This window comes from Anneissia japonica, unplaced genomic scaffold, assembly GCF_011630105.1.
Source record: "Anneissia japonica isolate Jap-2015-1 unplaced genomic scaffold, ASM1163010v1 scaffold401_len1656234_cov178, whole genome shotgun sequence".
NCBI lineage: Eukaryota > Metazoa > Echinodermata > Crinoidea > Comatulida > Comatulidae > Anneissia > Anneissia japonica.
In genome coordinates, this window is record NW_022745982.1 from 1472424 (window position 1) to 1487283 (window position 14860).

Consider the following 14860-nt stretch of genomic DNA (forward strand, 5'->3'; position numbering starts at 1 on the left):
CGTAGAAATAGGAAACCTAGAAATATAGTAAAAACTCCAGCGTCGCGACATGCGGGCGTTGGTACGAGTAGGTTAGTCTACAAACGTTGCCTAAAGTAATTGATTTTACCCGGCAGAACGAAAGAAGGAAACTCCGCTTCTCAGTTGTCTTAGGCGCAGGTTTTTTGACAATGACCTTTCAGAGGTCAAATTGCTGTCAAGAATATGAATTGGCTGCTTCGCAGCAATGAATTGAAATACTGAAAATGACAGAAAAAGAATTTAATTTTCATAATAAAAATGAAATAAGATAAGTTGCAATTGAGTTCCTTTTAGCTTAGGATAGATAAAGTGATTATATCAATTGTTGATCAAAGGTTTTTGATGACAACTTCCAGCTTACAATTAATTACACAATCATCATTGTACTGTACAGCTAATATTAATATTCTCCTTCTTGGTTTCCCATGTATATTGCCTATATATACTAAATCCCCTAAACTGGACCTCTCTCTAAAATTCTCTTTGGAATGCCACCTATGTAAATCTAAGGAGGCCTACAAAAAGGTACTTGCTAAAAACCAAGGGTTCTATGTGCTTTAATTGCCCGCATTCCTTTGCTGTCTATTTCTTCAGTTACAGTACTAGAAATGCTAACTCAACAATAATTGAATACAATTGTAGGATCCCTTACAATTACATCATGTATCAATGTTCAATAGCTTTTCAAATTTGTCAACTTTGTATATTCCATTTCAAAAGGCCTCAAAACTTAAATAGTAAATTTAAAAAAATTAGTAGCACATTGATTTAATAGTTATGTAGAAATTTTGATCAAGAGACATAAACATCTATAGCTAAATCTTTTGGAGAAGGGTCAATCTGACACATTTTCACATGCCCAGTTCCAGTTGGTAAACACTGAGCAACATTTTTAGTGTACAATAGTTACTGCTAATAATTTAGGCCAAAAAATGGCCCCTGTGAAAATGGCCCCACTTCACAAATAGATAAACATTTCCCCATGCCTATAAACGCACTGCTATTATAATTTTCCCAATATTGGGATTTTTGTAATAAAATTACTTTTTATTACACTGCACTTTTGAATTCCATAATTATTTCCATATGGTCATGATGATATACTGTAACACTATGAATGACCACTTGTACTTGATTGATAGATAAAATATGGTGTAAAATAGTTCTTTCTATGTTTTATTGATCAAATACAGTGCATAAAAGAATGTTTCTAAATATTAAATATCCCTTGTAATTAATGTTTATTGATATATATTTATATGAAATTTTAAATAATCCTTTAATTCTTTACCTGATATAATTTATAATTATTGTGCATCAGTATAAAAATAATGGACAAGCAAATTCATATCAATAAGTTTTAAAATAATAAAAAAATATATATTAATAATAAAAATAATGAATGCCACTGTATTGTATTAATAAAGATTTCTATAGGGTTGGAATGCATCATCTTAATATAACAAAGGTCCAGCCAACTGGCAATCTGACAAAAACAATATCATCAAGGATATGCTTTTTTGTTGGCAGTTTTTGAGGTGTAAATAAATTTCAAGTATGGTGAACTTACACTGCCCGAGTCTGTCTTCCATCCCTTTGGTGCATACTTGGAAATCTTGTTCTTCGGTTCCAGAAACTCATATTCAACACAAGCTAAATATATACCAATTTTGTTATACATACAGTTGATTCCAGTATACAATACAACAAAATATAAGTAACAAAATATCATGTTCTTGGGTATAAGAAACTCATATATTAATATAATCTAAAAACATTATAACAATTTTGATATATTATAGCACAAAAATAGATACTGTATAACAACAATTTTTTAAATATTTTATTACCGTATATAAAAATAAACTGTTTATTGTACCATATATAATATTTTTTATCTACATTACCACAAGTGTTGTTATTGATGATATGATTTTAAATATTCAATTTTATGGTACTGATACAAAAATTCTTGTGTGTATTAGAAAATCTTGTTCCTGCAGTATGCTCCAGATACTTGTATTCAACACAGGCCTAATGGTAATGTTAGCAAACAAACTATAAATTAAATGTGTTTGTGTCATAGCATAGCATAGCAAAAATCATGCTCTCAGTTCAAAGTTTTATTTTTTGTTCATCATAATCTGTATAATATGTTTAAATATCATTGAATGATATGCGAAGTTAAGGATAAGCAATGTGATATTAAAAGGCTTTATATTTTCGGGTGGAATTCTTTAAAGGCAAAATCATTGATGGATTGGAATAAAAGCCCTCAAAGGCCATACTTTAACTTACTTGACTCTTGACGTGCTATTGACAATCCAAAGAGTTGGTCATCTTTAAATCCAACAAGCATGCAGACTTGGTCAAATAAATCCTGTACTTTCCATTTTACCTTCATAAGAAAATGGTTACTTAGTACACTGTACATCATGTGCAAACAGTCATGATATCATTAAAACTGTATTTAGTAGCTAATATCTTATGTAAATCTGAATTATATTTTACATTTATATATAATTGAATTCTTAAATAATCTTTTTAATTTTTACCTATAATTTAAATTTTAATGTTTGTATACCATAAATGCTCGATTAACCGCCGTGTTCTTATAACATTTTTGGAGGCTTCAGTGCAGCGCTTAATTGAGAGCGGCGCTTATAACAAGTTTTTTCCCATGTTCCCTATCTCACGTATTCCCGTAGGCCAATTATAGGTCATACGTCATCGTAAATAAACGTTTATAAGGTCGCTTGTGTCTTCATTGTGCAATTTATTCATTTTAACACTATAACAACATGATATTTAAAACCCTGTTTCTCAAAGTGTTTCATTACACACAGGGCAATAATACTCTTGATTAAGCGCCGCGCCACTTATTCGAGAGGGGCACTTAGCAAAATAAATCAGGTTTGGTGCGGCGCTTATTTGAGATCGGAGCTTATTCAAGCATTTACGGTAATATGATTTATTTTTCAATATTCAATATTCTATTGAATGAATACTCTTGTGTGTGGTACCTATCTGTCACTGGGATTTAAAAGATGGAAGTCATCTGAGTTACACAAGAATTTGTTTTTAAATCAATGTAATTTTGTGTTTATGTTCTCTCGGGGGCAAAGACACTATGTTGTCATCTGGCAGTTAAAGATGGCTGAAAGGGTAAATCCGGGTGGAGATGCATGATGGGTCATGTGTCATCTTAAGTACCTTATTACTGTACAAAAGTTATAAAAAAAGTACACCACATATTTCCTGATACAGTAACAGCATCCCATGCAGATACTTATTAGATAAACATAATAGAGAAGGCAATACAGTATACTGTAGGGCGTTGACACACGCTCCAGCTGAAAGCCTATTTTTAATTTCTTCTAGCAACCTCTTGTTTGTTTCATATTTTTGAATAAAGTTGACCACGTACCTCGACAGCAATGATTGATTGTTCACCATCTAAGAGTATAACGTTAACATATTTTTGATTTGACGGCAAAGGCTTTAGATTGCTTTCCATGGCAAACTTCAAGTTCCCAGGAATAAAAAGTCCTACGCATCCAGTCACATGTCTCTAACCTCATCCAATGACAACCTTTGAAATCTGCAAAAAAAAAAAATTAAAAAAATTAGACATTATAAAACTATAGTATAGTACTACTATACATTCCACTAAATTTCAATTCAATTTCTTTAATGCTACAAATGCTATCAAGGGCCAATATCAGCACAAAAAAAACCAAAAAAAACAAAACATGGCAATAAGTGACAAATTGAAAATACAGAGAATATTAACAACTATGCATTATGGGGTGGGGACATCACTCCACTAAGGTCCTAATGACCCGCATACCGAAAACCTAATCAAACTACACTATGCACCTGGGGTAGGGATGTTACTCCACTAAGGTCTTAATGACCTGCATACCCTGACAAAACTATGCATCACAGGGTAAGGTCACTACTCCAATTACTCCAATAAGGTCCTAGTGACCTGCTGCATACCCCACCAGATATTGAACATAAGATACAATACTGTTTACAATTGTTTTAAAGAAAAAAAATGAACATTTTTATATCATGTGTAGCATTATAATATAAAAGTCAATACTTCACACTTTATATCACAATGGTATCACCTCAAGTTTATAAAGAAAAGGCATCATTTGCAGAAAAAAATATTTAAACAAAAATACAAAGAAAGCAGGAGTCACATTTAAAACAATTTATATCTTGTATTCAAAGCTGGATGTGTATAATATCACTGTTTCTGAATATGAAATCTCCACAAACTAAGCTCAAATATTTGTCTCAACTTGCTAACATTGCAGTAAGGGTACAACAGTTGACTGATCAAGGAGTAATGGCTGTGATAGGGCTAGGCGGTAAATCCTCTGTACTTGCTACATACAGTAGGTAGTTGTTGAATGGAAGCCAAGAAAACATTCCAATGGATACCACCTGAGAGATGGTAACTACATAGGTACGAAAACCTAGGTCATATGATCATTCAATCTTGTCTCAGGACACAGAATTATGGGATAGAAATATTATAATTATATACAGTCTTGCCTAAATTCCATGCAAGTCCTGTATATACAGTATTGGCTCCCATAAAGGGGCATAAAAACTCCATTTCCACATACTGTTGCGAAAGCAGAAAAGTAATAAAATGAAGTCATAGCATATTTTTTATACAGTATTTAAATTTAAAGACTTTTCTATGTGTTTTTAACAGAAGATAATATCAATAACCTAAAGTACGAAGAATCACACTGAAATAAATCTTTGGTGTTTGTGGGTTAATATAAATCCATGGTATGTTTCACAACTAAAAAACCAAACCAACAAACGAGGTAGTACAGACTTTGGTCTAACTTAACGTCCATAAGTAGAATGGTTTTAACACCTTTAAATCACATTTTTTTTACTATGATTACACATTCTTGCCAACTTGTTGAAATAGATGTATTTTAACAGACAATCCGCATAATCTTTTACTCAATATACAGTAAGTAGTTTAAACCCTCCGATTTTGATTGTTTAACTTTAACCACCGTTCGAATAAAACAGATCAATGGGGTTCACTAGTTTCCAAATTTTTCATCCCTTCCAGTTTCCAATTTGTCATCTTAACTAACAATCATGACCATGATCTTTTTTGCACAATAATTTTACTAGTTTTCTAAACTTGTTCAAAAATACACCATTCATTTTGAGAAACCCATTAAAAATACCATTAAATTATGGAATTTCCAGAATACTACACATTTTTGGATTAAATAACAAATTGTTTTGTTGCACACAAAATCATAAAGGGTGAATAAATATGTACCATAGGTAGTATACAAAAACCATTCAGCAAACGTATCATTTAAAACCCACTTTATATTTTGCCCTCCTATAAACATAGTGCTAAGCTGTGTTCTTTTTAAGCTAAAAAGCTTTAAAAAAGACATCTTGGATTATAGTATGTTATGTTAATACCGTGGGCATACTGTAGGGTGTAGCCACGGATGCACCCCAATGCTGCCGTAGTTCGACTATTAGTGGGTCATAAAGATAAAAATTCAAAGTGACCATTGACTTTTCATTGGAGTAGTGATTTAATTCTGCTTTCTCAATAAGTCACGCCACCATGAACCATCCCCATCCGAAATCTAGCCTTAACATACTGTAGGCCTATAATATTAGAGGTCAAAAGTCACCTAAAAAAATAAATTAACATTGTAGGTATACTACTGTAATTTACAGTAAAAAGATCTCTGTTCTCTTCTGGCAATTTATCCAAGATTTGAGTTAGCTTATAACTGAGAAGGCTAAAACCAGAAATATTTTCCCCACCAATTAACAGTCTAAGCATAAACAAAACTCTACTGTTCTTTAATTCTTTTTTATAGACCCAGTATAGTAATCAATGTAAGGATTTTTTCGAAGTAAATCATCTGTAAAACCAGCGAAAATGGAAATGTTTCAGTCAGTGCCTTATTGAAAGCTGATCCTTTGAAATTATAAATTCAATTCTTGTTTATTCAATTTTTAAGGTTTGTTTCCTAAATTTCACAACAAAATATCTTTAAAGATGAATTAATACAAATGGCATTGGAAGAGCTATATCGCTATGGCTTCACACAGCTTTTGTTTTGTTATGATATCAAAGAATGGCCTAAGTACAAGCTCTACAGGAAACCTTATCTGCTTGATTGCCTACATTCCTCAAATACTTTAGATAGCAAATAGTAAACAAAAATGGTTTAACATTTCCACTGCATACTGTATCTGTATTTTTTAATCATTTATTTTACTCAATGTCTAGGCATAAATACTTTTTGCGTAATTTATCATACTGGTAGTATTATTATTGAATAGAAAAAACATTCAAACTAATTTTCATTCATATTTAATTACTATATTCTTGTAACTCTTTCAAGAATTTTCATTGACAATTATTTTTTGCTTATTTTTGACAAAGAGTGATGTCAGCTGACGAGAATGGAAACAGTTAGAAATTGAAAAAAGGAGTGGATTGGTAAAACGATACAAGTTAATTTAATATTATTTCATCTATTTGAAGTTTAATCGTCTTTTCAATTTTGCTAGATTTTAGGTCTACTATGTCAGTTGAAAATTTTAAGAATAAGAATAAAGACAGGAATACAAAAGTGGATGAACAAAAAAGAATTGTGAATAAATAATTGCAAATAAATTCATTAGAAATTTGAGTAGCTTTTTGCATTACGTGCTATAGATATAAATTTATGTAACATTATTATTAACTATTATTAAAGGGCTAAAGTATGTAGTAAAAGAATAGTTTCCTGGCCTTGACAGAGACATAAAAAGACTCTCCTCTATGAATACAAATATAAAAATCTCCACATGTCAACATCATCTATATATTCATGCACAAAATTGACTACCTATAGGAAAGAATTAAATATCATCTAGTAACACTAACAAAACAGTGTTTCCATTTTTCGCCTGCAACCCATCAAAATACTGACACCAGACCAATAGCAAAGTAGACAGCTTATTAAACCATCTTCAAAAACAAGTAGAAAGCTGTTCAAAAATGACCTAGGTTAAAGTTATTTTGGGCCAAAAGTGCTTGTCAATCTCACACATTTCTCACACATCTGGAGGTATAATAGTCTGTGAAATAAAGGTGGCTGTGCGAATACAATATCATTGAAATACCTATAACAGCGTACTAATTCTGGAACTGAATTATAAATAATGCAACTGATGATTAAGCAGGCCCGTAGCCAGCGGGGGTTTTTATGGTTCGAGCAAACCCTCCTTTTCTAGCACACCCCTCTTTTCTGACAAAACCCCTCACCCTCGAATATTGCAAACAAGTCCTCCAACGTAAATAATGCACTGCACTGTGACCCGCCTAGACTCGGACAGAATGTTTTTCTGCAGAACTTTTTTAAACATAACTGCTTTTATATCATTACTGTACTTACTGTAGACCCATAAAACACAAAAATCCTCTGGCTTTTGGGGGTTTCGACGTCCCTCCTTCAAACGATAAACTAAGAATTATAACAAACAAACATTTACGGAATGAAACATGGTTACTTAAAAATTCAACCTTCAACATTATTTTCAACACAAGGCCAAGTCAAAAAAAAGTATTTTCTCGTCCTATAATTTGAAAAAAGGAGAATGAGGGCACTCTTTTATGTCTTTATTCCGAGAAGGCAAATCCAAGATGGGAGATGGGAAACTACTTTCCCACTTTTAACAAGTACCTGTAGACACAATGAAAGCAAATAAAAGAAGCACTAGACATGGTTCATACCAAATCCCCATAACCATGAATGATCGAGAAAGGAATTTTACTGATGTGATTAGACAGATTTTCGTAGAGATTACATAAAATTAAAAAAATTGGTGAGGCAGAGAAAATGGATGAACAAGGGAACGAGACACTAGTAATTTTTTTATTTGGCCTAACTTTCTTCAAACATTAAAATATGCAGTGCCTGCAATCAACAAGTGGAAAAGGAAACAAGCAATAAAAATGCCACATTTTTATAAATTTTGTTGATGAATAACCACCATTAGAGAGGAAGATCTATCCAGCATATAGTAGTAGCTGATCATTTGGGTATTAAGTACACTGACTTGTATGTAAAACTATACATAAACCTGATACAACTGACCAACTACTGTACTGTACAGTATGCTGTATTCACTAAAATCACCAAAAAGAGGTTAAATATAAATAATAATTTTTACTATGTAGGCCTAGTATTACTTTATGTCGTTTAACTTAATCAAAAGAAAAATGGAACTGAAAAAGAAAAAGAAAGTTGCATTAAAATTTAATTCTTTTAATATATTAGTGTCATTTTTGGCCATCTAGAGGTGCCATAGAAATAAAGTTTTGTACCTCAGCCAAACCATGGTGGGACTGAGGTAGCTAGACCCGTCCATCTTTAAAACTCTTTCCCTGGACCCCTCCATTTCAAATTCCAGTATCCGCCACAGGTTTTTACCTGTGGAGCAATTAAATACTTTACCTCCAACAGCACATCATTTATTTTACCTGGAACTCATTCCACCCTAATGCCATGACTTTCAACACTACCACATGCTATGAGATGAGAAACTGGTTGGTATGTTAAGTTCTCCATTCAACCAATCAGAAAACATGAGATGATTTTGACCTTATCTGACCCTGTGAATATCTTGTATTGCTCTAGAACATAAATCATTGGAAGCAAAAATACTATGTTTTACCCCAGGAGAGATGAGTGAATAGCACTGCCATCCAAAGTTATAGAATTCATGTAATTTTTTGGTTAATACTAAATAAAATTTTCTCCCAAACCTTATTTTCTAGATTAGGATCCAGGCAAGTAATTTATTTTAATACACTGACATGAATCAGCTATGACTACCACTAATTGTTTACCATCTGTGATGAGCCAAAAAACTTGCATAGTAAAAGTCCATATTTGAAGCTACGGTAAATTAAAAACTATTACTTACTTATACTTGATTGCTTGACCCTTTATTCCTGGGGAAGGGTCCTCAAAGCTTTCAATGTAGATCCTTATTGTCAGGTAATCAATTTAAGGACTCTTGTACAGTAGTACTCTATGTAATGTCTATTAAAATAAGCAAGAACTGATAATTTTTCTACATTTTATTGAAATTAAATAGTTTATTTTATTCAGTTTAATGATTACCAGTTTTAAAACTGATTTTTTGAGGTTTTCTCCCATAGTTTATCAGATAGAGAATCTTTAAAATTGTTTGAGTAATGAAGCAATACTTCTTTAGCAAAATAAATAAAAACAGCAAAAAATTATAAAGAACTACTCATGATATTGAGAAAACCTCTTGGTAGTATGTTGAATAATCAAGAAGAATTTAAAAGAAGCCTAAATCAACAGTACAGGTGTTTATTGTACTCAGCCTAATAAAATATGATCCACTTGGTCTGAAGAGGATAATAGGTAAGGGCACGGAGAAAATTTTTAGATTTTTTCGTCATTTATATACTCGCCTTTCCTTTTTAGGTTACGAAGCAACAGATTTTTAGTGTAACTTATATAAATAAAAAATTTAAAAATAAAAATATTTGGTATCCAGAATAAAGAAATGAAATGAAAAACAATTGATAATGATGACAATCTTTAAAAAATTCAAAAAATATGTAATGCAAAGTTGGCTAGGATTGATATTGTTTTTCTTTTTTGGGAGAAACAAAGGATATTGTAACTTGTAGCAGCGCTGGTGCTTCATAATGGTAACGATCACGCTCTTTGTTTGCGCACTGGTCATATGACATTTTACCTTCACTTCATTAGATATTTTACAACGATTATTGTTTTCGATCCTCTCTCACGTGTCATGGCTATCTGTTCTCATGGTTTATTAAAGGCATTGAAAGAGAAATAATGTCAGAAGCTTTAAACAATGAAATTTAATATCAGTTAGTAGAGTGAACAGGGGTGAGCACAAAGGCATAGAACAAAGGCAGGAATGAAAACACATAATTACTATATGCCAACAGCTTCAATGTGATCTAAATCATGTTCATTTAGCATCATATGGCATTTCTAAAGCACAAGTTTCAACAAAAGGATAGAAAACAAAACCTGTAATATTCAATGTCACAGAGAACAGTCAACATGCTAGAAATCATTAAAGAAATTTGAACAATTTTAATCATAAGTTTACCATAATATTCTGAATTTGGTCAGACAGATCAGACTTTTTAGAAATACTATACATTGTTTAGCAAACCCGCCACCCATAACAATAATGATTTTGATTAAAAATAAAATTGTATTTTTAGCCAGTTAACGCACCCACCGCCATGAAAATGGATTTATTTTTTATTATGCCCACCACCACTTTGAAAACCTCCAAAATAAAAAATCATATTTCTTCATAGTTACATAAATTTTAAGCAATCAAATTTTAACCAGTTTAATTACTATTGTTTACTCATACAGTAGCCTAGCATTGCAGTCTTTGTGATCATGAGAATCTCCATCAAACTCTTTTCGCTAGTAAATGTTTAAATAAAAAGCAGACCTCAAAAAAAAGGAAGAATGTGACATACGAGAAATATATTTTAGGGTTTTGGTCTTTATTTACAGTATTTTATTGTAATCTTATAAATTTTTAAGCAATATTTTAGTCAATTAGATCTTTGTTAAATATTTGTGTAGTACTTTGCAGTTTAAATGTCAACAAAGTGTCAACTTTTATGACACAAAAAAGTAGTGAAATTCCTAATTGTTATTTATATGAAAAGCAATACATTAAAAATGAAAGTATGTCATTACAAATTGGCTAATAAATTAATCTAGGAGAAAATATTTTACACTGTATAAATGGAATTCCAAGAAGATCAAGTCAAAAGTTGTTGTGTTGAAATCAGAGGCTTAGGGTAGTATACAAAATAAATGGTGAATGAGAAAAAAATGCCTTTGTCTGGTCTCGCTACACTAAGTCAACAGGCCTTTCACAATGCCTAGCATTCACAATACTCTGCCACACAAACCCCACATACCTGAATCTGTGGAGTGTAATCACAATCTTTACAGTATGTGATTTCACATGGAAATTGTGGTCATATCAAATGCAATGGTGCCTTTCATGGCCTACATTCCTTAAAATTGGACCGTTACCTATCCAGAGGGCTTGTCTGCGGCTCGATTGCCAAGCTACAAAGTCTATCAGGCGATTCTGGTCAGAGGAACCGGAGAATCAGGTTGGACAAAGACATTTCTAAACAATCGTATTAAACATTTAACCTTCTTTTTAATTCCTATTGAGAAAAGTTGTGTTTTTATGGATTAAAAGTAATTATGGCTGTGAACTAATGAGCGTGATGCACTCCTCAAGAACTATAATTATAATATAGGCCTAATCACTCTAAAAACAGAGTTACCTATGAGGAAAATATTATCATTCGTAGAACCTCCATAAAAATCTATATTACTGTTCTTTATCAAAAATTAAAAAAAAACATAAAAGACCTAGAAAAAAATGTTTGTGCTTCTGAAAATGAAAATTCTCTTGATGAAATGCCTCCGCCACCAAATGTTACCTGTACACTGTATAGCCCAACAGTTTATTTTTTGAAAAATGATTTCAACCAAAAATGACTCCAGGATATTCTTGATGCCTACGACTGTCGGTCACACACTTTTTCCATCCCCGAATCTTGGATTAGAGCAGAAGTTCTAACTTTTATCGGTTGTGTAACATGCAGGGGTACCAAGTCTTCTGTAAGTGGCGGAGGTTTCCCAAAAATCGGGGCCTCTCCCCCAACCAGACTAGAATCTCCTGTAAAATAACTTGTGTCCCGCAAATTCAATAAATCTGCATGTTTTCACTACTGCATTACCCCTTTATTATCATTTGTCACACGGAAGTCAGAGTAGATGGGTTAACACTCTGCAGCAAAGCTATAAATTACAATTGTGATAAGATAGGTTGTATAAACAGAGCTCCCGGAAATGACATCTTCCAAATTGGGATCCCTGAACATATTTCTCTGAAGGCGCAATATACTGTACAAATTATAAAATTTTGTTGAAGCAAAAAGAACAAGCATTTTTAAAATGTTTTCACTATAGGTGTTTCTACTTAACTATTAATAAATGACTTATTAATTGCATATTATGCAATTAACTTGAGAAAAATGTCCTTAAGGGCAAGAAACAAGTAAACATAGGCCTAATTAATAACTTTGTTGATGATAGCGTCTTTTATCATGCCACTATCACGCACCTAGTGACTGCTCAAAAAAGATGGTTTATAGTTAGCCTTAAAAAAAAGAGAGGTTAGTTTTCAATGGAAAATAGCAGTGCATTCCAAAGCATTGGAGCAGCAACAGAAAAAGCCTCAACTATGTATGAAACCACGCCAGTCCAACCTCAATTTTAGTTTCAATTTTCTAGTTCCCTTTTTCCGAACAATAATTTTTTCAATAATTTTATTTTCTTCAAATCTCAGAATTTACAGCCTATGCTTTTTTTGTTGCTTATCAATTTACATAAAAATGGATTTTCTTTACTCAACCGTATATATAAAATGAGGCTTAAAATAGCAAATTAAGATCAAAACAACGGGGTCATCTTATACCCACAACAAATACACATTTTTGATTTTTAAATCATTCAATTGTGTTATGTGTGGATTGTCCGTAACACACAAATTTGATACTGAAATGAAGCTAAACGTTACCTATACACTGTATAGCCCAACAGTTTATTTTTTGAAAAATGATTTCCCCCAAAAATGAATCCAGGATATTGTGAAACAATGGGAGGGGGTGGGGGAGGGTCGTCTAATAATACCCAACATTAAAAAAACGTCCAAAAATCTTCCTAAACTCAGCGGTTGTCTTATACGCGGATTACATGCGCAAGAATATAAGGTACTTGTATCTTTAAACATAAAGTATGGTAAAAATGATTGAAAAAACTACTCTTTTATATTCCATTGACAATGACATACTGTACAGTAGATGTATTCTTAACACATTAACATTAAAGCCCAATTCCCAGCAAAATTTCACTAAAAAAGATTTTTTTAAATAAAAAATGCATATGCATTACTCTAATTATTATAAACCATGGAAAAATATTGGCATAAATTTTAGTTTTACTCAAAAGGATTAAAAAATGAGAACTAGAGATTATTTCTCATAGGAGATTACCATTTTCTTGACAACTTCTTCGTTACTAGGCAAATTCAAACTCAGAGGTTGTAGATCGTATCCGTTGGAATGCTCTCGCTTTTGTGTATATATAGTCAATAAAGTCACAGAGTGTGCTCTCTGTAATGAGATTAGTTTTTGTACTTCGTATCCCACACACTGCAGTTGATCGAGTAGGCCTGGGATAGAGTATATTTGTTTAATTGTCAAAATCTCGGTCAGAACTATTTTTTTAAAAACAAATTTGAAAAAATTCCAATGAAATATTATATTTCACAAGTATCAATGCTAGCAACGGAAAATATAAGTTGTACAAATAAATTCTTAAACTTAGTAAGACACCGAAGAAAAAGTATTTGAAGGTCAATACTACAATCGGGAAAGGCTGATAGGATCATAAGATGGATTTGTAAATATTTAAAAACAGAAGAAATGGGTAGGCCCCTTCAAGAAAAGATTACTGTTTTAGGTATTGTGAAAAAACTATTCTGAAATGTCCTAAGATACTGGGCTTCGTGAAGTACATGATTTAGGAAGAGGGGCCTAGGCCTAATGGTACATGGTCATTGGAATTCTAAGCTAGCCTAGCGCCTAGGCTAGCCTAGATCTAGGCCTAGCCGAGGGCAGGCGACCTATCTAGGCTAGCCTAGAGGAGGAGGATAGGCCTAGCCTAGGCCTAGACAAAAACAAATACGCGATCTCATTTCATCATGACGTAAGGCTAGTTTAGTCGCAAATGATTACTACCTAGGCCTAGATTAAGACAAAACTAATGCCATTTAATACTTTACTGAAATTTAATTGAGCTAGGCCTAGGCTAGCCTGACATTGACATTCATAACCACACACCCACCACACCGCCTCCCTCTCTTTCCAAGAAGAGTTAATTAATGTCAGACTTTAATATACGTACCTGTCGCCTGCTGATGATGATGAGCGACTAAACAAAATAAACACACAAATAATCCAACTGTTTTTCAACAGCTTTCCTCAATAAAAAATCCGTTTATATATTATTTCCAAAGAAAAGACATTGGGTACGTTGTGGTTCAGCAGGGAAACATCTCTCTCCATTGAATTTCAAACTGTGTAGTGGAGCGATCATCGTCTGTCGTCTGCTCACCGCGGCCGGCCCGACAATTAAGCAAGTAGTTTTTTGGTGCTGATGATAAGAGGGCGCTCTTCTCAGTACAACAACACAGCCGTGTACAACAATAATATTATTTTTTCAGTTGATATTGTTATTCTTATAATGGTAACTTTTATGTATCTGTATTTACTTTTTCAGTTTTGTATGGGCCGAACGTCTCCTTGTCGGAGTGTTCCTATATTATACAGGAATGAACCAATAAATCTTATCTTATCTTCTATAATCGTCATTTTGTGGGTTTAATCGTATCTTTATCGTCTGATCGTTTTGACTTTAAACAAATTTATAGCATGGAGAAATGAAATAGATTAATTAAAATTAATAGATTATAGATTTAAATTGTTTCCCTCCATAGTGCGTCTGGCACATACACCATCCATGAATATAACACAAAGTTACTTCAACTAATGAATTAAACTACTACAAAATCATTTAGTGTTTATGCAGCGGCGTCACCAACGGAGTGGGGCCAGAGCCGCCAGATTTTGGCCTGG

At 32.7% G+C, this 14860-nt stretch overlaps 1 protein-coding gene across 1 annotated transcript in view; it reads right to left on the bottom strand.

Annotated features, from left to right (window-relative positions):
- The window catches only part of LOC117120088 (FERM domain-containing protein 6-like), a 35723-nt gene extending 21381 nt beyond the window's left edge, over nt 1–14342 (bottom strand). The window contains exons 1-4 of the mRNA XM_033265090.1: nt 14130–14342; nt 3449–3622; nt 2320–2419; nt 1592–1674 (exon numbers count right to left, since the gene is read on the bottom strand). Coding sequence (XP_033120981.1) covers nt 1592–1674; nt 2320–2419; nt 3449–3538 — 273 coding nt within the window. The 5' untranslated portion in view covers nt 3539–3622; nt 14130–14342. The remainder of the gene's footprint in view (nt 1–1591; nt 1675–2319; nt 2420–3448; nt 3623–14129) is intronic.
- Nucleotides 14343–14860: the final 518 nt, after the last annotated feature.